This window comes from Leucopleurus acutus (assembly GCF_964270905.1).
Source record: "Leucopleurus acutus genome assembly, chromosome: 18".
In the NCBI taxonomy this organism is placed as follows: domain Eukaryota; kingdom Metazoa; phylum Chordata; class Mammalia; order Artiodactyla; family Delphinidae; genus Leucopleurus; species Leucopleurus acutus.
The window spans coordinates 46433276-46459138 of NC_139160.1; the positions used below are offsets into that span (position 1 = coordinate 46433276).

General features: G+C 38.3%; 1 protein-coding gene across 2 annotated transcripts in view; it reads left to right on the top strand.

Annotated features, from left to right (window-relative positions):
* The window catches only part of PIBF1 (progesterone immunomodulatory binding factor 1), a 219319-nt gene that overhangs the window by 54624 nt on the left and 138832 nt on the right, over window positions 1-25863 (top strand). For both annotated transcript variants that reach the window (XM_082859326.1, XM_082859327.1), the window contains exon 10: window positions 25215-25313. In XM_082859326.1, coding sequence (XP_082715452.1) covers window positions 25215-25313 — 99 coding nt within the window. The remainder of the gene's footprint in view (window positions 1-25214; window positions 25314-25863) is intronic.

Sequence of the window (25863 nt, forward strand, 5' to 3'; positions counted from 1 at the left end):
TATACATTGGGGGATATTAAGAGAGTACCTTTTTAAAGACTTAAATATACGATATGACACCATAAAACTCCTAGAAGAGAACATAGGCATAACATTCTCTGACATAAATCATAGCAATGTTTTCTTAGGTCAGTTTCCCAAGTCAGTAGACATAAAAGCAAAACTAAACAAATGGGACCTAATCAAACTTACAAGCTTTTGCACAACAAAGGAAACCATAAACAAAATGAAAAAACAATGTATGGAATGGGAGAAAATATTTGCATGCGATACAAGGCTTCATTTCCAAAATATACACGCAGCGCATACAACTCAATAACAGAAAAGCAAACAACCCAATCAAGAAATTGGCAGAAGACCTAAATAGACATTTCTCCAAAGAAGACATACAGATGGCTAATAGACACATGAAAAGATGCTCAACATTGCTAATTATTAGAGAAATGCAAATCAAAACTTTAGTGAGGTATCACCTCACACCGGTCAGAATGGCCATCATTAAAAAGTCTACAAATAACAAGTGACAGAGAGGGTGTGGAGAAAAAGAAACCCTCCTACACTATTGGTGGGAATGTAAATTGGTGTAGCTACTATGGAAAACAGAATGGAGGTTCCTTAAAAAACTAAAAATGGAGTTGCCATACGATCCAGCAATCCCACTCCTGGGCATATATCTGGAGAAAACTCTAATTCAAAAAGATATATGCACCCAAATGTTCATAGCAACTCTATTTACAATAGCCAAGACATGGAAGCAATCTAAATGCCCATAGACAGATAAATGGATAAAGAAGATGTGGTATATGTATACAGTGAAATACTACTCAGCCATAAAAAAGAATGAAATAATGCCATTTCAACATGGATGACCTAGAGATTATCACACTAAGTGAAGTAAGCCAGAAAGAGAAAGACAGATAACATATGATATCACTTATATGTAGACTCTAAAATATGATACAAATGAACTTATTTACAAAACAGAAGTAGACTCACAAACATAGAAAACAAACTTATGGTTACCAAAGGGGAAAGGGAGTGGGGGAGGGATAAATTGGGAGTTTGGGATTAGCATATACAAACTACTGTTACATAAAATAGATAAACAACAAGGTCCTACTGTATATCACAGGGAACTATATTCAATATCCTGTAATAAACCATAGTGGAAAAGAAAAAAAAAAGATATGTACTCAAGGGTTGAGATTTAATGAAGTAATTTTACTGCTTTAAGAAAAGAGAGAGAGAGTGCCTTTTATTTTCTCCTCTTAGATGTGGAAAAGAAAGATGGAACTCATGCCATGCAATCTTGGTATCTGCCCCTGCAGTCAGTCATACCAGTAGTTTGTGAAGTTAAGGGGTTGAGAGGGAAGAGGAAGAGAAGAGATAAAGACCTAAGAAAAGGCAGAGATAAGCAAAGAAAGAACTTGGGTATTTGGGTACATCCAAAATACTATAGTTGGGATTATAATGTGTATGTATGCTTTGGCTCAGTCTATGAGTTAGGTTTCTTGTCTTTTTCTGTACTTTATATATAGTTGCTTTAAAATGATATTTTGGAGCTGTGGGAAATAATGAGTGAAACTCACTATGGTGGTGAGATTTATTGTATAAAAAACTTCTTACATAGTAGGACCGTCTTGCACATTTGGAAGAAAAGCATTATTCCCTGAACAGGGAGTATATTATGAAAGAGATTTGGAATGAGACTAAACTTAAATCTTGGCTCTGCCACTTACTAGCTGAGTGAATATGTCACTTAATATCGCTGAAGTTTAATTTTCTCTTTTATAAAATGAGCTCATAATACTCTTTCACAGGGTGATCTGTAAGGTCTAAATGAGATAATATGTGTAAAAAGTACAGTATAAATTATAAATCTGTATGTAAATGGTAGTTATTTAGATACCTTTTGCTTATGAGAAATACTTTAAAAAATTATTTTATCCATTGTGTTGACAACTTAAGTAAAATGAGCATTATATGAAAGAAAACTGGTAACGTTATGGAATTGTTTATCGTCACTGAAAGGCACTATTACAAAATATATAATTATTCTTAAGTATTGATCTCCGTGGCATTTAACCACTTTTGTTGAATGAGACAATATAGACAGAGAGTCTGCATGCCATTTGTTTCAGTCCAAATTTTTGCATAAGATGGCAAACTTATTTGTTCCTGATTAATACTGTGAGATAATGAAATAAGAGGAGATAAATTCAGCTGATTGTTTTCTCAGAAAGTAAAACTACCTTTACCTAAGAAAGGCTCATTATTATAAATAGTCTCATTATTATAAACACAGAAAGAGCTAGCCTCATAGTAATGCTGTAAAAAGGGTAAGGATGAGTTTGTTAGAGATATTCATTATACTCTTTATACTGCACAGAATATGGAGATTCAAATTGCTCTACAGTTATTTGAAAGGGGGAAGGCAGTAGGGAAAAGGGATCAAAAATATGTTTTTAAATGTAACAATTAGTATTGCTTTAGTGATTTTATTTTCCCACTGTATGAAGAAAAGCTATCTTGACCACAGTTTATCATCCTCCAAAAGTACTCAAGAAGAAACTTAATGACGTAAACTTAAAATATGCATAGAATCTCAGAGTGATAGTAAACACTTTTGAATCTTGAATCTAAGTTTATTTACAAAGGTTAGTTGAGTATACCTAATGCATTACAATAGGTGAATTGGAACTAGTGTACAGAGGTTCCATTCATGATTTAAGAAATATATGTCCTCATTAGTGCTTAAACAAACTTCTTTCATTCATATCCTACCAGATATCTGTATAATTTTTAAAGTTCTTTTATGAAAAAACTTAAGAATATTCTACTTTATCTTTTCAGCTAGACTATTCTGAAAGTATATGGCTTTACAGATAAAGCCATAACTCAGTATCTTAACTTCTCAAATAATTGTAAATGAAATTTTATTGTTAGCTGTCTTTTATTGTCAACTATATTCTTTATGCCTATAGGTGATTACACATGCGTTCACTTTTTAATTAATAATATTTAAGAATTTCAAGGTGTATAGGGTGTTCCAGGTATGATGCAAGGACAGTTCGGGTTATGCAAAAACTTAGATTTTCCTTCATTGTATCATTCATAGGGTGGTAAGGGAGGCTGGTAAAGGGAAGGGTCAGATTTTAAAATGTCCTGTTGTCAGTTTATGTGGGGAGGTTTTACAGTAAAAGGGTGGCATGATATATTCATTTTTTGTAACCATGGTTGCAGTGTGAGGTGGATTATGGTTGAAAAGGACATGTGGGCAGAAAGATTGGTTGGGAGACAGTTGCAAAGTTTAAGTGAAGATGAGAAGTGGAATAAGAGCTGAATTTAAAGATTATTTAGGTAGTAGAATTGACAAGACCTGGTTATTGACAGGAAGTGGACCAGAATAACTCCATCTCTTCTGCTTTCCTGGTCTCAGAGAGATGGATTGTTAGGCACGGCCATTAACTCAAGGTTGTAGACAAGATTGAGAAAGGAAGATAACACTTAATTCCTGATGTTTTACAGATATGGCATCTCTGATCAAGCCCCAAAGTACTTCTCTAAGATCACATGGTTTATTTGTTTGTCTATTATTCATTAAGAAATTTTAAATTTTATTATTACTTATTTTATTATTATTTATGAGGTAACATTGATTTATAACATTAAATAAGTTTCATGTGTACAGCATTGTATTTCTACTTCTGTATACCCTACAACATGCTCATCACCAAAATTTTATTTTTCACCTGTAATCATACAGTTAATCACCTTTACCCATTTTGCCTTCCCCTTCCCCTTCCCACCACCACTCCGTTCTCTGTATCTACGTGTTGTTTGGTTTGTTCATTATTTTGTTTTTATTTATTTATCAGTTTTTCATATTCCACATATGAGTTAGATCTTACGATATTTGTCTTCCTCCATCTGACATATTTCACTTAGCATAATACCCTCAAGGTCCATCCATGTTGTCACACATGGCAGATTTCATCTTTCTTTATTGCTGAGTAGTATTCCATTGTTTGTGTGTGTGTGTGTGTGTGTGTGCGTGATATATATATATATATATATGCCACACCTTCTTTATCCATTCATCTGTTGATAGGCTTAGATTGTTTCCATATCTTGGCTATTGTAAATAATGCCACAGTGAACATAGGGGTGTGGATATCTTTTCAGATTAGTGTTTTCTTGTTCTTGGACTATATACCCAAAAGTGGGGTAGCTGGATCATATGGTAGTTCTATTCTTAATTTTTTGAGGAATCTCCGTACTGTGTTATAGTGGCTGCACCAATTTACATTCCCACCAGTAGTGTATAAGGGTTCCCTTTTCTCTAGATCCTCTTCAACACATGTTATTTCTTGCCTTTTTGTTAATAGCCATTCTGTCAGGTGAAGGTGATAGCTCACTGTGGTTTTGATTTGCATTTCCTTATTAACTGGTGGGTTTGAACATCTTTTCATGTGCCTGTTGGGCATCTGTTTGTCTTCCTTAAAAAATGTCTGTTAATCTCCTCTGCCCATTTTTTAATCAGGTCGCTTTTGTTGTTGAGCTGTATGGGTTCTTTATGTATTTTGGATATAAACCCCTTATTGCATATATCATTTACAGACATCTTCTCTCATTCATTAGGGTCATTGTTGAGTTATTAATGGTTTCCTTTGCTGTGCAGAAGCTTTTTAATTTGATGTAATTCATTTGTTTCTTTTTGCCTTTGTTTCCCTTGCCTGAGAAGACATATCTAGAAAAATATTGTTAAAATTGATGTCAAAGAGCATACTGGCTATGTTTTTTTCTAAGAGTTTTATGGTTTCGGGTCTTACATTCAAGTCTTTAACCCATTTTGAGTAAATTTTGTGTATGGTGTGGGATAGTTGTCTAGTTTCATGTTTTTGCATGTGGCTGTCCAGTTTTCCCAACACGATTTATTGGAGAGATTATCCTTTCTCCACTGTATGTTCTTTGCTCCTTTGTCGTAAATTAATTGTCCATATGTGTGGGTTTATTTCTGGGCTCTCTATTCTGTTCCATTGATCTATGTCTCTGTTTCTCTGCCAGTACCATGCTGTTTTGATTACTTTTGCTTTGTACTATAGTTTGAAACCAGGGAGTGTGATGCCTGCAGCTTTGTTCCTTTTTCTCACAATTGCTTTGGTTATTCAGGGCATTTTGTGGTTCCATGTAAATTTTAGAAAGTTTTGTTCTATTTCTGTGAAAAGTATCTTGAGATTTTGATAGAGATTACATTGAACCTGTAGATTGCTTTAGATAATAAGGACATTTTGACAATGTTAATTCTTTCAATCCATGAGCACGGAACATTTCTCCATTTATTTGTGTCTTTTTCAATTTCTTTCAACAGTAAGATCACATAGTTTATAACTAGAAAATTTTCTCTACTGTGCCCTAGATACAACTCCCCTCACTTCTCAGGTAAGGCCCTGAGGCAAGAAGGGACCTTAAGGTGATGAAGCTTCTCCAGCAGTTTTCTCTGTTTTCCCCATGGTACTCTTAGAAATATTATAATTTTCTTTATATACAATAAAAAATCTTGGGAAACATTGCCCTAATTATCATTCTCTAAGTGAATACCTTCATATTTTTAATTTAGATTTTCATATTTTAAAAATTTTGTATTGAAGTATAGTTGATTCACAATATTATATTAGTTTCAGGTGTGTAGCATAGTGATTCAGTATTTTTATGGATTATACGCCATTTAAAGTTATTACAAAATCATGACTATAATTCCCTGTGCTGTACAATATGTCCTTATGACTTATTTATTTTACACATAGTAGTTTGTGTCTTTTAATCCCATACTCCTATCTCACCCCTCCCCTAGATTTTCATATTTAGATAACATACTAACAATAGCTACTATTTATTGAGTATACATAAATAGATGTATCACATACGTTATAGAGAGAATTAAATGGGACAGTTTATGAGGTTGTAGGTATTAGTATCCCCATTTTACAAATGTGGAAGCTGAGACCCTGAGAGGCTGTGATTTGTCTATGATCATAGACTTTTTAACTGGTGAAACTAGGTAGCTCTGACTCTGCAGTGTAATGCAGACTCCCATCTTACTGAGCAAGGCTATGAAAATTGACAAAAGATTTCTTATTGAAACTCTAATTTTGGACTTCCCTGGTGGCGCAGTGGTTAGAATCCACCTGCCAATGCAGGGGACACGGGTTTGAGCCCTGGTCCGGGAAGATCCCACGTGCTGCAGAGCAACTAAGCCCGTGTGCCACAACGACTGAGCCTGTGCTCTAGAGCCCGCGAGCCACAACTACTGAGCCTGTGTGCCACAACTACTGAAACCCGCACGCCTAGCGCCCATGCTCTGCAACAAGAGAAGCCACCGCAGTGAGAAGCCTGCGCACTGCAACAAAGAGTAGCCCCCACTCACCACAACTAGAGAAAGCCCGCATGCAGCAACGAAGACCCAACACAGCCAAAAATAAATGAATAAGATAAATAAATTTATTTTTTTTAAAAAAGAAAGAAACTCTAATTTTAGTGGTAATGTTTTTAGAAAAGAAGCTCGGTCTTTTAAGAGAGTTTGCAAACCCTGCTTCACACTTGAGGGCTGAGTGCAGATTATTAGAACTTTATAAAAGCAGTAAAAGCATTCGTAATTTTGAAAATTAGGGAAGAGGCCTTTATTTTTCTATAAAATGGTATAATTTTTTGACAAGGTCTGCCTCTCAGACACTACTCTGCACTTATAACTAGAGCCCATCCCCTCTTGCTATATAAGGACACACTCCAGAAATTCTCCTCTATGTCTCCTATATTGACAGTTTTCCCCTCTCTGCCATGTATAAACATATTATTTCTCCCCTTTTTAAAAAGCCTCTTTTATCTCCACTTCCCCCTCCAGCCACCACCCCGTTTCTTTGCTCCCCTTTGTGACCAGATTCCTGCAGAGTTTATATACTCATTCCTTACCCTCATTTTTAAAATTCCACTACCAAACTTTGACCCCATACCAGTCCAAAAAAGCTGTTCTTATCACAGCCCCCAGAGACCATGTTCCCAGAAAGTCTAGTGGTCAGGTTCTCTTCTTACCTTGCTTGACCACAGCGATATTGAATATAGTTGATCACTCCCTACTCCTGGAAACACACTCTCTTTAATGGCTTCCAGGATCCCACACTTTGACTGTTCCCCTTCCTCACTGGCATCTTAACTGGTCTTTCCTGTCTCCTTGACGTCTTTTGCAGCTGCCTCCGTGACATTTCCACTTGGTTATCTAATAAATGTCTTAAATTTAACATGTCCACATGCAAACTTCTGTCCCTCCAACCTTGCTCAGCCTCAGTCTGACCCAGTGCGATTAAGGACAACTCTAGTCTTCTTGCTCAGGCCAAAAACCTTGAGGTCATCTTCAACATCTTTTTCATATTCCATATGTTATTCATTAGCAGATCCTTTTGATTGTGTCTTCAGAATTTATTGATCTTTTATCATCAATAAATACTACCTTGGTCCAAGTTATCATTATCTCTTTTTTTTTTTTTTTGAGGTTGAGTTTATTTTATTTTATTTTTTTTATTTTTTTTATTTTTTTTTAACATCTTTATTGGAGTATAATTGCTTTACAATGGATTGTTACTTTCAGCTTCACAACAAATTGAATCAGTTATATATATACATATATTCCCATATCTCTTCCCGCTTGCGTCTCCCTCCCTCCCACCCTCCCTATCCCACCCCTCCAGGCGGTCACAAAGCACCGAGCTGATCTCCCTGTGCTATGCGGCTGCTTCCCACTAGCTATCTACCTTACGTTTGGTAGTGTATATATGTCCATGCCTCTTTATCGCTTTGTCACCGTTTACCCTTCCCCCTCCCCATAGCCTCAAGTCCATTCTCTAGTAAGTCTGTGTCTTTGTTCCTGTTTCACCCCTAGGTTTTTCATGACATTTTTTTTTCTTAAATTCCATATATATGTGTTAGCATATGGTATTTGTCTCTCTCTTTCTGACTTACTTCACTCTGTATGACAGACTCTAGGTCTATCCACCTCATTACAAATAGCTCAATTTCGTCTCTTTTTATGGCTGAGTAATATTCCATTGTATATATGTGCCACATCTTCTTTATCCATTCATCCGATGATGGACACTTAGGTTGTTTTCATCTCTGGGCTATTGTAAATAGAGCTGCAATGAACATTTTGGTACATGACTCGTTTTGAATTATGGTTTTCTCAGGGTATATGCCCAGTAGTGGGATTGCTGGGTCATATGGTAGTTCTATTTGTAGCTTCTTAAGGAACCTCCATACTGTTCTCCACAGTGGCTGTATCAATTTACATTCCCACCAACAGTGTAAGAGGGTTCCCTTTTCTCCACACCCTCTCCAGCATTTATTGTTTCTAGATTTTTTGATGATGGCCATTCTGACTGGTGTGAGATGATATCTCATTGTAGTTTTGATTTGCATTTCTCTAATGATTAGTGATGTTGAGCATTCTTTCATGTGTTTGTTGGCACTCTGTATATCTTCTTTGGAGAAATGTCTATTTAGGTCTTCTGCCCATTTTTGGATTGGGTTGTTTGTTTTTTTGTTATTAAGCTGCATGAGCTGCTTATAAATTTTGGAGATTAATCCTTTGTCAGTTGCTTCATTTGCAAATATTTTCTCCCATTCTGAGGGTTGTCTTTTGGTCTTCTTTATGGTTTCCTTTGCTGCGCAAAAGCTTTTAAGTTTCATTAGGTCCCATTTGTTTACTTTTGTTTTTATTTCCATTTCTCTAGGAGGTGGGTCAAAAAGGACCTTGCTGTGATTTATGTCATAGAGTGTTCTGCCTATGTTTTCCTCTAAGAGTTTGATAGTTTCTGGCCTTACATTTAGGTCTTTAATCCATTTTGAGCTTATTTTTGTGTATGGTGTTAGGGAGTGATCTAATCTCATACTTTTACATGTAGCTGTCCAGTTTTCCCAGCACCACTTATTGAAGAGGCTGTCCTTTCTCCACTGTATATTTCTGCCTCCTTTGTCAAAGATAAGGTGACCATAGGTGCGTGGGTTTATCTCTGGGCTTTCTATCCTGTTCCATTGATCTATATTTCTGTTTTTGTGCCAGTACCATACTGTCTTGATTACTGTAGCTTTGTAGTATATTCTGAAGTCAGGAAGCCTGATTCCTCCAGCTCCATTTTTCGTTCTCAAGATTGCTTTGGCTATTCGGGGTCTTTTGTGTTTCCATACAAATTGTGAAAGTTTTTGTTCTAGTTCTGTGAAAAATGCCAGTGGTAGTTTCATAGGGATTGCATTGAATCTGTAGATTGCTTTGGGTAGTAGAGTCATTTTCACAATGTTGATTCTTCCAATCCAAGAACACGGTATATCTCTCCATCTATTTGTATCATCTTTAATTTCTTTCATCAGTGTCTTATAATTTTCTGCATACAGGTCTTTTGTCTCCTTAGGTAGGTTTATTCCTAGGTATTTTATTCTTTTTGTTGCAATGGTAAATGGGAGTGTTTTCTTGATTTCACTTTCAGATTTTTCATCCTTAGTGTATAGGAATGCCAGAGATTTCTGTGCATTAATTTTGTATCCTGCTACTTTACCAAATTCATTGATTAGCTCTAGTAGTTTTCTGGTAGCATCTTTAGGATTCTCTACGTATAGTATCATGTCATCTGCAAACAGTGACAGCTTTACTTCTTCTTTTCCGATTTGGATTCCTTTTATTTCCTTTTCTTCTCTGATTGCTGTGGCTAAAACTTCCAAAACTATGTTGAATAAAAGTGGTGAGAGTGGGCAACTTTGTCTTGATCCTGATCTTAGTGGAAATGCTTTCAGTTTTTCACCATTGAGGACGATGTTGGCTGTGGGTTTGTCATATATGGCCTTTATTATGTTGAGGAAAGTTCCCTCTATGCCTACTTTCTGCAGGGTTTTTATCATAAATTGGTGTTGAATTTTGTCAAAAGCTTTCTCTGCATCTATTGAGATGATCATATGGTTTTTCTCCTTCAATTTGTTAATATGGTGTATCACGTTGATTGATTTGCGTATATTGAAGAATCCTTGCATTCCTGGAATAAACCCCACTTGATCATGGTGTATGATCCGTTTAATGTGCTGTTGGATTCTGTTTGCTAGTATTTTGTTGAGGATCTTTGCATCTATGTTCATCAGTGATATTGGCCTGTAGTTTTCTTTCTTTGTGACATCCTTGTCTGGTTTTGGTATCAGGGTGATGGTGGCCTCGTAGAATGAGTTGGGGAGTGTTCCTCCCTCTGCTATATTTTGGAAGAGTCTGAGAAGGATAGGTGATAGCTCTTCTCTAAATGTTTGATAGAATTCGCCTGTGAAGCCATCTGGTCCTGGGCTTTTGCTTGTTGGAAGATTTTTAATCACAGTTTCAATTTCAGTGCTTGTGATTGGTCTGTTCATATTTTCTATTTCTTCCTGATTCAGTCTTGGCAGGTTGTGCCTTTCTAAGAGTTTGTCCATTTCTTCCAGGTTGTCCATTTTATTGGCATAGAGTTGCTTGTAGTAATCTCTCATGATCTTTTGTATTTCTGCAGTGTCAGTTGTTACTTCTCCTTTTTCATTTCTAATTCTATTGATTTGAGTCTTCTCCCTTTTTTTCTTGATGAGTCTGGCTAATGGTTTATCAATTTTGTTTATCCTTTCAAAGAACCAGCTTTTAGTTTTATTGATCTTTGCTATCGTTTCCTTCATTTCTTTTTCATTTATTTCTGATCTGATTTTTATGATTTCTTTCCTCCTGCTAACTTTGGGGTTTTTTTGTTCTTCTTTCTCTAATTGCTTTAGGTGCAAGGTTAGGTTGTTTATTCGAGATGTTTCCTGTTTCTTAAGGTAAGATTGTATTGCTATAAACTTCCCTCTTAATACTGCTTTTGCTGCATCCCATAGATTTTGAGTCGTCGTGTCTCCATTGTCATTTGTTTCTAGGTATTTTTTGATTTCCTCTTTGATTTCTTCAGTGATCACTTCGTTATTAAGTAGTGTATTGTTTAGCCTCCATGTGTTTGTATTTTTTACAGATCTTCTCCTGTAATTGATATCGAGTCTCATAGCGTTGTGGTCGGAAAAGATACTTGATACAATTTCAATTTTCTTAAATTTACCAAGGCTTGATTTGTGACCCAAGATATGATCTATCCTGGAGAATGTTCCATGAGCACTTGAGAAAAATGTGTATTCTGTTGTTTTTGGATGGAATGTCCTATAAATATCAATTAACTCCATCTCGTTTAATGTATCATTTAAAGCTTGTGTTTCCTTATTTATTTTCATTTTGGATGATCTGTCCATTGGTGAAAGTGGGGTGTTAAAGTCCCCTACTATGAATGTGTTACTGTCGATTTCGCCTTTTATGGTTGTCAGTATTTGCCTTATGTATTGAGGTGCACCTATGTTGGGTGCCTAAATATTTACAATTGTTATATCTTCCTCTTGGATCGATCCCTTGATCATTATGTAGTGTCCTTCTTTGTCTCTTCTAATAGTCTTTGTTTTAAAGTCTATTTTGTCTGATATGAGAATTGCTACTCCAGCTTTCTTTTGGTTTCCATTTGCATGAAATACCTTTTTCCATCCCCTTACTTTCAGTCTGTATGTGTCTCTAGGTCTGAAGTGGGTCTCTTGTAGACAGCAAATATATGGGTCTTGTTTTTGTATCCATCCTGCCAATCTGTGTCTTTTGGTGGGAGCATTTAGTCCATTTACATTTAAGGTAATTATCGATATGTGTGTTCCTATTCCCATTTTCTTAATTGTTTTGGGTTCGTTATTGTAGGTCTTTTCCTTCTTTTGTGTTTCTTGCCTAGAGAAGTTCCTTTAGCAGTGTTGTAGACCTGGTTTGGTGGTGCTGAACTCTCTCAGCTTTTGCTTGTCTGTAAAGGTTTTAATTTCTCCATCAAATCTGAATGAGATCCTTGCTGGGTACAGTAATCTTGGTTGCAGGTTTTTCTCCTTCAACACTTGCAATATGTCCTGCCACTCCCTTCTGGCTTGCAGAGTTTCTGCTGAAAGATCAGCTGTTAACCTTATGGGGATTCCCTTGTGTGTTATTTGTTGTTTTTCCCTTGCTGCTTTTAATATGTTTTCTTTGTATTTAATTTTTGACAGTTTGATTAATATGTGTCTTGGCGTATTTCTACTTGGATTTATCCTGTATGGGACTCTCTGTGCTTCTTGGACTTGATTAACTATTTCCTTTCCCATATTAGGGAAGTTTTCAACTATAATCTCTTCAAATATTTTCTCAGTCCCTTTCTTTTTCTCTTCTTCTTCTGGAACCCCTATAATTCGAATGTTGGTGCGTTTAATGTTGTCCCAGAGGTCTCTGAGACTGTCCTCAGTTCTTTTCATCTTTTTTTCTTTATTCTGCTCTGCAGTAGTTATTTCCACTATTTTATCTTCCAGGTCACTTATCCATTCTTCTGCCTCAGTTATTCTGCTATTGATCCCATCTAGAGTACTTTTAATTTCATTTATTGTGTTGTTCATCGTTGCTTGTTTCATCTTTAGTTCTTCTAGGTCCTTGTTAACTGATTCTTGCATTTTGTCCATTCTATTGTCCATTCTATCTCCAAGATTTCGGATCAACCTTACTATCATTATTCTGAATTCTTTTTCAGGTAGACTGCCTATTTCCTCTTCATTTGTTAGGTCTGGTGGGTTTTTATCTTGCTCCTTCATCTGCTGTGTGTTTTTCTGTCTTTTCATTTTGCTTATCTTACTGTGTTTGGGGTCTTCTTTTTTGCAGCCTGAAGGTTCGTAGTTCCTGTTGTTTTTTGTGTCTGTCCCCAGTGGCTAAGGTTGGTTCAGTGGGTTGTGTAGGCTTCCTGGTGGAGGGTACTAGTGCCTGTGTTCTGGTGGATGAGGCTGGATCTTGTCTTTCTGGTGGGCAGGTCCACGTCTGGTGGTGTGTTTTGGGGTGTCTGTAGACTTATTATGATTTTGGGCAGCCTCTCTGCTAATGGGTGGGGTTGTGTTCCTGTCTTGCTAGTTGTTTGGGATAGGATGTCCGGCACTGTAGCTTGCTGGTCGTTGAGTGAAGCTGGATGCTGGCGTGGAGATGGAGATCTCTCGGAGATTTGTGCTGTTTGATATTATGTGCAGCTGGGAGGCCTCTTGTGGACCAGTGTCCTGAAGTTGGCTCTCCCACCTCAGAGGCACAGCACTGACTCCTGGCTGCAGCACCAAGAGCCTTTCATCCACAGGGCTCCTTAATTTGGGATGATTCGTTGTCTATTCAGGTATTCCACAGATGCAGGGTATATCAAGTTGATTGTGGAGCTTTAATCCGCTGCTTCTGAGGCTGCTGGGAGAGATTTCCCTTTCTCTTCTTTGTTCTCACAGCTCCCAGGGGCTCAGCTTTGGATTTGGCCCCGCCTGTGCGTGTAGGTCGCCGGAGGGCGTCTGTTCTTTGCTCAGACAGGACGGGGTTAAAGGAGCCGGTGATTGGAGGCTCTGGCTCACTCAGGCCGGGGGGTAGGGAGGGTCACGGAGTGTGGGGTGGGCCTGCAGCGGCAGAGGCCGGCGTGACGTTGCAGCCTGAGGCGCACCGTGCGTTCTCCCGGGGGAGTTGTCCCTGGATCCCGGGACCCTGGCAGTGGCGGGCTGCACAGGCTCCTCGGAAGGGCGTGTGGCTAGTGACCTGTGTTCGCATACAGGCCTCCTGGTGGCGGCAGCAGCGGCCTTAGCGTCTCATGTCTGTCTCTGGGCTCCGCACTTTTAGCCGCGGCTCGCGCCCGTCCCTGGAGCTCTCTCAAGCAGCATTCTTAATCCCCTCTCCTCGTGCACCAGAAACCAAAGAGGGACGTAAAAGTCTCTTGCCTCTTCGGCAGGTCCAGACTTTTCCCCGGACTCTCTCCCGGCTAGCCGCGGTGCACTAACGCCCTGCAGGCTGTGTTCACGCCGCCAACCTCAGTCCTCTCCCGGGGCTCCGACAAAAGCCGGAGCCTCAGCTCCCAGTCCCGCCCGCCCCGGCGGGCGAGCAGACAAGCCTCTCGGCTGGTGAGTGCCGGTCGGCCCGATCCTCTGCGCTGGAATCTGTCCGCTTTGCCCTCCGCACCCCTGTTGCTGTGCTCTCCTCCGCGGCTCCCAAGCTCCCCCACTCCGCCTCCCGAAGTCTCCACCCGCGAAGGGGCTTCCTAGTGTGTGGACACTTTTCCTCCTTCACAGCTCTCTCCCGCTGGTGTAGGACCCGTCCCTATCCTTTTGTCTCTGTTTAGTTTTTTCTTTTGCTCTAACCAGGTACATGGGGGTTCCTTGCCTTTTGGGAGGTCTGAGGTCTTCTGCCAGCGTTCAGTAGGTGCTCCGTAGGAGTTGTTCCACGCGTAGATGTATTTCTGGTGTATCTGTGGGGAGGAAGGTGATCTCCGCGTCTTACTCTTCCGCCATCTTCCCGGAAGTCTCTATCATTATCTCTTGATTGATCTTTTATCATCAGTAAATACTACCTTGGTCTAAGTTATCATTATCTCTTGCTCTGATTACAAGAGCCACTTAAGTGGTCCCCCAGCTTCCTTCTGTGTTCCTGTTAAACAGTAGGTCAAATTGGATCACTCCTCTGCTCAGATAAAAAGGCACTCCATCTCACTCTGTCAAAGTTTAAGTGATTAAAATGGCCTGTGATGCTACCTCATCTTACCCTCATTTTACTACTCTGTTCTACATTCCCACCCTCATTTTACTACTCTGTTCTACTCACTCACTCAATCACACTGCCTCCTGTTCCTTTAACAGTGGCGTGTTTCCCACCTCAGGTCTTTTGTATTTACAGTTCCCACAGCTTAACCACCATTTCTGGATACCCTGCAGCCCTGTCTCCTCTCTTTCTCCACATCTTCAGATGTCATCTGCTCTCTCCCATCTTTCTTGACCACCCTGTTTAAAATTGTGAAGGACCCCCACTCCTCCCACACCTACTAGCCCACACCCGTTAGCCCCTTCTCTGCTTCACTTTTCTCCAGAGCACTTAGGACCTACGGACATGCATTTGGTTTCTTTCCTACTAGAATGCAATATCCACGTGAGTACGGATTTTCCTCTGTTGTTCACGGTTGGATTCCCAGGTACCACTGTCTGGTCTGTTGTAAGTGCTCAATAAATATTTGTTGAATGGAAGAATGAATTGCTCCTACTTTTGAGAAATCAGACTGTTGCTTTAGATGAAATGAAAAGCTGCACAAAATTTATAATGAGATGGATTTGATCAGAACCAAGCATGGTGACTGACATTTCTAGTACCTCAATTAACCATCCACCAGAGTCACCTAGTTTCATTTCAATATATTACATTTTATTCCATCAGCTACTTGTTAAACCTCAACACATTAATGGATTTCAAAGTGTTTTGCATTTTGGTGCTTACCTTCTTTTTATAATTAAAAAAATCATTTATCTACTTTTGGCTGAAGTTTTCATATCTATAAAATGAAAAAAAAAATGTGCTTGAGCACCAACTAAAGTAAAAGGATAGGAAAATGTAGCTTCTCCATTTAACAGTAATCTCAAAAAGTTTCCACTCTTAAAATGTGTAACTTCCCCCAAGAAATTGTTACATAAAATTTATACTTTGTTGTTTTTTTCATGTCCTATTCATTCACTTTTCAACTATGTTAAAGGAAAAATTATCAGTCATTGATTATATAATGAAAGATAATCCACTTGGAATTCTTTTATTTCATGCCACCTTTTTTTTTTCTAAATCTTCATTGGAGTATAATTGCTTTACAATGGTGTGTTAGTTTCTGCTTTATAACAAAGTGAATCAGTTATACATGTACATATGTTCCCATATCTCTTCCCTCTTGCATCTCCCTCCCTCCCACCCTCTAGGTGGTCACAAAGCACCGAGCTGATCTCCCTGTGCTATGCAGCTGCTTCCCACTAGCTATCTATTTTACGTTTGGTAGTGTATATGTGTCCATGCCACTCCTTCACTTTGTCACAGCTTACCCTTCCCCCTCCCCATATCCTCAAGTCCATTCTCTAGTCGGTCTGTGTCTTTATTCCCATCTTGCCCCTAGGTTCTTCATGACCTTTTTTTTTTTCTTAGATTCCATATATATCTGTTAGCATACGGTATTTGTTTTTCTCTTTCTGACTTACTTCACTCTGTATGACAGACTCTAGGTCCATCCATCTCACTACAAATAACTCAATTTCATTTCTTTTCATGGCTGAGTAATATTCCATTGTATATATGTGCCACATCTTCTTTATCCAGTCACCTGTTGATGGATACTTAGGTTGCTTCCATGTCCTGGCTATTGTAAATAGAGCTGCAATGAACATTTTGGTACATGACTCTTTTTGAATTATGGTTTTCTCAGGGTACATGCCCAGTAGTGGGATTGCTGGGTTGTATGGTAGTTCTATTTGTAGTTTTTTAAGGAACCTCCATACTGTTCTCCATAGTGGCTGTATCAATTTACATTTCTACCAACAGTGCAAGAGGGTTCCCTTTTCTCCACACCCTCTCCAGCATTTATTGTTTCTAGATTTTTTGATGATGGCCATTCTGACCGGTGTGAGATGTTCTCTCATTGTAGTTTTTTAATTTTTTTAACATCTTTATTGGGGTATAATTGCTTTACAATGGTGTATTACTTTCTGCTTTATAACAAAGTGAATCAGTTATACATATACATATGTTCCCATATCTCTTCCCTCTTGCATCTCCCTCCCTTCCCCCCTCCGTATTCCACCCCTCCAGGCGGTCACAAAGCACCAAGCCGATATCCCTGTGCCATGCGGCTGCTTCCCAGTAGCTATCTACCTTACGTTTGGTAGTGTATATATGTCCATGCCTCTCTCTCGCCGTCACAGCTCACCCTTCCCCCTCCCCATATCCTCAAGTCTGTTCTCCAGTAGGTCTGTGTCTTTATTCCTGTCTTACCCCTAGGTTCTTCATGACATTTTTTTTCTTATATTCCATATATGTGTGTTAGCATATGGTATTTGTCTTTCTCTTTCTGACTTACTTCACTCTGTATGACAGACTCTAGGTCTATCCACCTCATTACAAATAGCTAAATTTCGTTTCTTTTTATGGCTGAGTAATATTCCATTGTATATATGTGCCACATCTTCTTTATCCATTCATCCGATGATGGACACTTAGGTTGTTTCCATCTCCTGGCTATTGTAAATAGAGCTGCAATGAACATTGCGGTACATGACTCTTTTTCAATTATGGTTTTCTCAGGGTATATGCCCAGTAGTGGGATTGCTGGGTCATATGGTAGTTCTATTTGTAGTTTTTTAAGGAACCTCCATACTGTTCTCCATAGTGGCTGAACCAATTCACATTCCCACCAGCAGTGCAAGAGTGTTCCCTTTTCTCCACACCCTCTCCAGCTTTTATTGTTTCTAGATTTTTTGATGATGGCCATTCTGACTGGTGTGAGATGATATCTCATTGTAGTTTTGACTTGCATTTCTCTAATGATTAATGATGTTGAGCATTCTTTCATGTGTTTGTTGGCAGTCTGTATATCTTTTTTGGAGAAATGTCTATTTAGGTCTTCTGCCCATTTTTGGATTGGGTTGTTTGTTTTTTTGTTATTGAGCTGCATGTGCTGCTTGTAAATTTTGGAAATTAATCCTTTGTCAGTTGCTTCATTTGCAAATATTTTCTCCCATTCTGAGGGTTGTCTATTGGTCTTGTTTATGGTTTCCTTTGCTGTGCAAAAGCTTTGAAGTTTCATTAGGTCCCATTTGTTTATTTTTGTTTTTATTTCCATTTCTCTAGGAGGTGGGTCAAAAAGGATCTTGCTGTGATTTATGTCATAGAGTGTTCTGCCTATATTTTCCTCTAACAGTTTGATAGTTTCTGGCCTTACATTTAGGTCTTTAATCCATTTTGAGCTTATTTTTGTGTATGGTGTTAGGGAGTGATCTAATCTCATACTTTTACATGTACCTGTCCAGTTTTCCCAGCACCACTTATTGAAGAGGCTGTCCTTTCTCCACTGTACATTCCTGCCTCCTTTATCAAAGATAAGGTGACCATATGTGCATGGGTTTATCTCTGGGCTTTCTATCCTGTTCCATTGATCTTTCTGTTTTTGTACCGGTACCATACTGTCTTGATTACTGTAGCTTTGTAGTATAGTCTGAAGTCAGGGAGCCTGATTCCTCCAGCTCCGTTTTTCTTTCTCAAGATTGCTTTGGCTATTCGGGGTCTTTTGCATTTCCATACAAATTGTGAAATTTTTTGTTCTAGTTCTGTGAAAAATGCCAGTGATAGTTTTATAGGGATTGCATTAAATCTGTAGATTGCTTTGTGTAGTAGAGTCATTTTCACAATGTTGATTCTTCCAATCCAAGAACATGGTATATCTCTCCATCTATTTGTATCATCTTTAATTTCTTTCATCAGGGTGTTATAATTTTCTGCATACAGGTCTTTTGTCTCCTTAGGTAGGTTTATTCCTAGATATTTTATTCTTTTTGTTGCAATGGTAAATGGGAGTGTTTTCTTGATTTCACTTTCAGATTTTTCATCATTAGTGTATAGGAATGCCAGAGATTTGTGTGCATTAATTTTGTATCCTGCTACTTTACCGGATTCATTGATTAGCTCTAGTAGTTTTCTGGTAGCATCTTTAGGATTCTCTATATATAGTATCATGTCATCTGCAAACAGTGACAGCTTTACTTCTTCTTTTCCGATTTGGATTCCTTTTATTTCCTTTTCTTCTCTGATTGCTGTGTCTAAAACTTCCAAAACTATGTTGAATAATAGTGGTGAGAGTGGGCAACCTGTCTTGTTCCTGATCTTAGTGGAAATGCTTTCAGTTTTTCACCATTGAGGACGATGTTGGCTGTGGGTTTGTCATATATGGCCTTTATTATGTTGAGGAAAGTTCCCTCTATGCCTACTTTCTGCAGGGTTTTTATCATAAATGGGTATTGAATTTTGTTGAAAGCTTTCTCTGCATCGATTGATATGATCATATGGTTTTTCTCCTTCAATTTGTTAATATGGTGTATCATGTTGATTGATTTGCATATATTGAAGAATCCTTGCATTCCTGGGATAAACCCCACTTGATTGTGTTGTATGATCCATCCTTTTAATGTGCTGTTGGATTCTGTTTGCTAGTATTTTGTTGAGGATTTTTGCATCTTTGTTCATTAGTGATATTGGCCTGTAGTTTTCTTTCTTTGTGACATCTTTGTCTGGTTTTGGTATCAGGGTGATGGTGGCCTCGTAGAATGCGTTTGGGAGCATTCCTCCCTCTGCTATGTTTTGGAAGAGTTTGAGAAGGATAGGTGTTAGCTCTTCTCTAAGTGTTTGGTAGAATTCTCCTGTGAAGCCATCTGGTCCTGGGCTTTTGTCATGACATCTTTTTTTTGTTGTTTTTTTGCGGTACGCGGGCCTATCACTGTTGTGGCCTCTCCTGTTGCAGAGCACAGGTCCAGACGCACAGGCTCAGCGGCCACGGCTTACGGGCCCAGCCGCTCCGTGGTATGTGGGATCCTCCCAGACCAGGGCACGAACCCGTGTCCCCTGCATTGGCAGGCGGAGTCTCAACCACTGTGCCACCATGGAAGCCCTGTCATGCCGTCTTAAAATCAAATGCAAATGGACAGTTTTATGTTTTGTCCGGGAGGAAGAATCTGAAGGTAGAAGAGATTAATTCAGATGCTTTTCCTGTATGTAAGGTTGCCATATAAACAGCCTGTGTAAGTCCCTTTTTGTTCCAACTGGAAAAAATATGTTCACTTTTATTGACCAAAAATATTTTTACATGGGGGCAGAAGGAGGAGAATGGGTTGCTTAGTTGTACTTGCTAAGCTCTGCTGACAACCCTGTTTTTTCACTGTTTATCTTTAGTAAATTTCAGGTTCTGAGGCATTTGTGATGCATTGCCAAATTCTGATTTGTTCCTGTTAGAATTTTAAGGGTTCCTGAAGTTTTTCTCATTTTTCTCACATTTTCCTTCCACTTTTCAAGGATCTATTTTGATTTGACTTATTGGTACCATGAAATTGGTCTTCTAGTAGGAAGAAAATATATTCCTTCCTGTACAGAAATCTGATGATATTGTATGTTTTGTACTGGGGTTTTCAGTAAATCCTTTTATTGGAGAAATCATCAAGACCTTAACTCTTTAAGTTTCTTGTTTGAATGTGATAATTTAAGTGATATCTCCCAGTTGTTTTTCCACAAAAGTTCTGGTTTATGCCTATTTCTGTAGCGTGATTATTAATAGCACCCCTTTCACTCTAAGACGTGCCTAAGTTAAAAAATATATTATTTGGACACTAGTGATAATACTACGAAACTCACTTTTCTTTTGCATTTTACGTAGGATTGATAAGGTTTCTTTTCCTTTTTCTGCCATCTTTCCTCTCAATCCACCCCACACACACACATATAGGATAGATGGGGAGAGATCAATGTGTGTTATGGAGATGGAGTTAGTAAGAAACAACATGAAAGAATTATGAAAAACTTTTGGGAATCAAATGTTAGCTTTCTTTTTTTTTTTTTTTTTTTTTTTTTGTGGTACCCGGGCTTCTCACTGTTGTGGCTTCTCCCGTTGTGGAGCACAGGCTCCGGACACGCAGGCTCAGCAGCCATGGCTCACGGGCCTAGCCGCTCCACGGCATGTGGGATCTTCCCGGACCAGGGCACGAACCCGTGTCCCCTGCATCGGCAGGTGGACTCTTCAGCCACTGCGCCACCAGGGAAGCCCAAAATGTTAGCTTTCTAAAAAGCATTTCTAGGGATTAGATATTTGAATTTTTATATTTTAAAACATTTGTTATAATGTTGGCCAACTCCCAGCATCTTTCTCTGTTATGATTACATTTGATTATATACTCGGTTTGGACTTTTAAAAGTTTAGCTCCATTAGCTTGTTCATGCTGTCAATTTTTATAGTTTGTCTTTTGAAGAACATTTGAATTCCTGCTATTTGTTCTGTAATTGTATTTCTGTTACATTTTCTAATGCATTTAATATTTTTAAATGGATAGTTTATTAGTTATATGGCAGTTATGGTTTTATCTGTGACAGGAATCAATCCATCTAGTGTTTTATCAAACCAGTCTGAGTTTCAAAGAGCATGGGCCAGAAAAACAAGTGTATAATATATTCACGATTCTTCCAAGAATTGTTTTTGATTTAACATCTATTTGTGTTAGGAGATAATCATGTAATATAAATCTCATAATGACAGAATTTCCCAAGGAGAAGATTTCTGTGAAACAAGGGGACTCTTCAGAGAGGCAGCCTAGTATGATGGAGAGCATAGACTCTAGCACCATATGGTTTTGGTTCAAATTTGGGCTCCATAGCTTACTTGCCACGTGACTGTTGTAGGCAAATACTTAACTTCTCTGTGTTTCAGTCTTCTTCGTAAAATGGAGATAATGATACAACCTACACTTTTTGCAGTTGTCATGAAGATTAAATGAGTTATTATATGGGCTTCCCTGGTGGTGCAGTGGTTGAGAGTCTGCCTGCTGATGCAGGGGACACGGGTTCGTGCCCCGGTCCGGGAAGATCCCACATGCCGCGGAGCTGCTGGGCCCGTGAGCCATGGCCTCTGAGCCTGCGCGTCCGGAGCCTGTGCTCCTCAACGGGAGAGGCCACAACAGTGAGAGGCCCGTGTACTGCAAAAAAAAAAAAAAAAAAGAGTTATTATGTGTATACTGCCTAGCAAAGTTCCTAGCACAGGGTGAGTACTCTGTGTTTGCTATTACTGTTATTGTCAGGGGAAGAATCGCTCAGTTTCTCTTTCTCAAACTTAATTTGAAACATTAAAAGTCAATTAATAATATTAAAGGAAGTATTTCTAATCTTTATGTTAAAAGGAATTGTGCTGCTTCTTACTGAAGTATGCAGGTTGTGACAGGATGTGGAAGACATGTTACCTGATAAGAACCGTTTACAGGGACTTCCCCAGTGGCACAGTGGCTAAGAATCCGCCTGCCAGCGCAGGGCACACGGGTTCGAGCCCTGGTCCAGGAAAATCCCACATGCTGCGGAGCAACTAAGCTCATGCGCCACAACTACTGAGCCTGAGCTCTAGAACCCGCAAGCCACAGCTACTAAAGCCCACGCACCTAGAGCCCGTGCTCCTCAACAAGAGAAGCTACTGCAATGAGAAGCCCGCACACCTCAACGAAGACCCAACGCAGCCAAAAATAAATGAACAAATAAATACATTTATATAAAAAAAAGAACAGTTTACACGGAAATCTTACCAGCAAGCACCTATGAGAGGATCTACTGGTAGAAACTTCAGCTTCTAGCATTTTCTCCCATTCATTTCAGTTTTTCTCTTTTTGAATTACCTTTATTTATTGGTCCTTCAAGCCCCAACTTACACGTCTTCCCATCATTCAGTCATCTGTTCCTCCAGTTAAAAATAATCAACTCCTCTTCTTTGTGGCCATAGAATTTTGTTCATGCCTAAATATAGCACTAATTATAGTTAACTGGCTGGTGTAGATTGTAGCATGGTGAATGCCCTGGTATCTTCTAATGACACCTCCTTTCATAAGCCCTAATGTTTGTTTATTCTGGGTTTTATTTCTTTCTCTGTTTCTTCCTTTCTTTCTTCCCTCCCTCCCTCCCTTCTTTCTTTCTTTCTTTTTCTTCTTTCTTCCTTTCTTTCCTCCTTTCCCCCTTCCTTCCATCCTTCTTTTCTTTTTCTTTCTCTTCCAGTTTTGAAATACAATTGACACATAGCACTGTATAGTTTCAGGCATCCAGCATAATGATTTGACTTACATACATCATGAAGTGATGACCACAAGAAGTTTAGCAAACATCCATCATCTCACAGAATTACAAAATTAAAGAAATAGAAAAATTTTTGCCTCACAATGAGAACTTTTAAGATTTACTCTCTTAACACCTTTCATATGTAACATACAACAGTGTGCATTGTTTTCATCATGTTGTGCGTGACATCCCTAGTACTTATTTACCTTATAACTGGAAGTGTGTACCTTTTGACCCCCTTCATCCAATTCCCCCTCCCCCCATCCCCATCTCTGGTAACCACAGATCTGATCTTTATTTCTGAGTTTGTTTGTTTCTGAGGTATAATGACCTACAATACTATGTTAGTTCCTGTTCCACAGCATAGTGATTCCATAGTTCTATACATTTCAAAATGATCACCATGGTAAGTCTAATTACCATATTTGCTTTTATTTCTGTTGCCCATTTTTGCAGTAAAGAAAATATATATAGTTAGGGACTGAAGCTTTGCCATCTGCCAGCTAAGCATTCATGATTAATTAGTACTGTAAATGTATCTACTTGGAATTTTGCAACTGAAATAACTTATAGAATAATAAGGCTATAGTATTTGAGAAATGAAAGTTGTGACCAATTTTGGATGGTTTACTGACTAAAATATATAGATCCTCTAGGGATGAAAAATATATAAATGTTTAATATACTTTGAGAATTTCATTCTATCTATAAAATTAAAAATTTCATGTTTCAGTTAATTTGAGAATAGTAGAATATTTCTGAAGGTCTTTGCAGTCAGGATGATATCAGAAAATAATGACTTGCTATTTTGTGATATCTAATTTAAAATGTACCTGCACTTAGATAATAGTGTACAAAAGTTATTTTCTTTTTAATAAGAGTTATCTATATTCCAGTTTTTTTTAATTATTTTATTTCTGGCTCATAAGCTATTTTACTGATGAATCTCTATTGGCTGACATATTCTAAGTTTTAAAATTGTTGTTAGCATCACCATACAAAAGATGACTTTGAGCACTGCCACAGCAAGTATGACCACTAAATATTTCTACCTAATAGTTATTAGATAGATTTACTCAAACTGTGTGGATTTTCATGGCTCCCTACTGACATTCTCCATCAGTAATAAAAACCAAATCTAATATCCGATCCAGTTCTTTATGGGAGATAGGTTGATGTGATGTAAAAAACACTTACATTGGAGTAAGACATAGCTGGGCTCAAATTATGGCTTTAACACTTCGGCTGTGTGACTTGGGCCTAGAGATTTAAGCCCTGTAAACTCCAGTTTATTCAGCTCTAAAGCAGCTTAGAAAGTATAACATCAAGGATTTGTAGGGATTAAGTGAGCACAATCATTTATGTTATATTCCAAATTTATTTATGTTATAACTGTTAGAGAAGAGGATTTTCAAAACAAATTAAGTGACTCTCTGAAAGAAGAGTTACTGTTGGTATTTTTCTTGATTCAAACTTCCACTTTGATTAAAAAAGAAACAGGATTTGATCTTTGAGGGCCCATATCTGTCTGTATCACTCCTAATTACTCACTATTGTTACCTTCCACCTTTTGGACATTCCCCTTAACTGTCACTCAATGTATCGTTCTGTCAATTTCAGTTCCTGCTGTCATCAGCACTGTAAGTGGATGACTCATAGTCTGACCTCATACTTCCTTGAGCCCTGCATGAGTATTGACCTTCATCTCAGCTCTTTCATATAGCTACTCTAATGTCACACCTTGCATCTTATGAACTAAAATTCCAGGGCTGAAGACACTACTCTGCCTCTGAATCACTGTTCTCTGACAGCAATCTCTAGTTTTCCATCTTGCCTGTACAACCACTTCCACTTAATCTGTTAGTTATCTTATCAGGACTTCAGGTCCTTTGTCCCTTACTTTCTCCTAATCTCAGTCCTTTTGTGTTCCCTTCTCTTTCCTTCCTCTCCATGTGAGACCCAGGGTCTATCAGTTTAGCTGTTCTCCTGCTTTTGTCCCAAACTTCATTTCCATTTGGATTCCTGTGATCTCTATATCCCTCATTATAACATTTTATATTGCATTTATTAACTTCTCAAAACCTCAGCTCTCTTGTGGATAATATGTTGGTAATTATACCTACCTCATTAGATTATGGTAAGAATTAAATGAGTTGCTATAAATACAGACTGTTTACCCTACCTTCCCTTCGACCCTTGTGGAGAATAATTGTGGAGAAAGGTAATATGACATTTAGAGAGTAGACCATGTTTGTACTGCTGTGTGCTGCTAGAGAAACTCACCAAGCCAGGCACATTTGTATAATATACACTGTGGGACACCAACCCTTAGGGTGTCCCTGAGATTATCAGTTAGTCCAATTCCAAGCAAGCCCATTTATGAGTCTTTAAAAGATGGATACTTGTGTAGTCGGAATAACTGAAGTGTACATTTACACTTTAGAAACCTCCGAGAAGCAAGGGATAATGCTGTGGCTGAAAAGGACCGAGCAGTGATGGCTGAAAAGAATGCTCTAGAAAAACATGATCAGCTCTTAGACAGGTAAGCATCCTGAAAATAGAAATGTTAAGACTCTTCGATTTTTGTTCCTGTTACTCTTTCTTTTAGAATATATTTTTTTAATAGAAGTTTAATTTTCATTTTAGTTGAAGTGTAATTTACATGTGATAATTTACATATGTAATAATTGCATATATTGAAACAAGATAGAGAGAGTTTCCTTATACCCCTTTGGTCAGTCTGAACTACCACCCATCAAGAGGCAAACACTTTGTGATTTCTCTCACCATAGCTTAGCTTGTTCTTCATGGACTAAAAATAAATGGAATTGTACAGTATGTACCCTTTTGTGTCTAGCTTCTTTCACTCAACATTATATGTTTTCATCCATTTTATGTTGTATCAGAAGTTCATTTCTTACTGTTGCTGGGCATAAATATACCACGGTTTGTTTATTCATTCACTTGTCAATGGACGTTTAGTTTGTTTTCAGTTTGGCGCTATCATGAATAAAGCTGCTATGAAAATTTTTATACAAGTCTTTTTGTGGGTATATGTTTCTGTTTCTCTTGGATAAATACCTAGGAGTGGA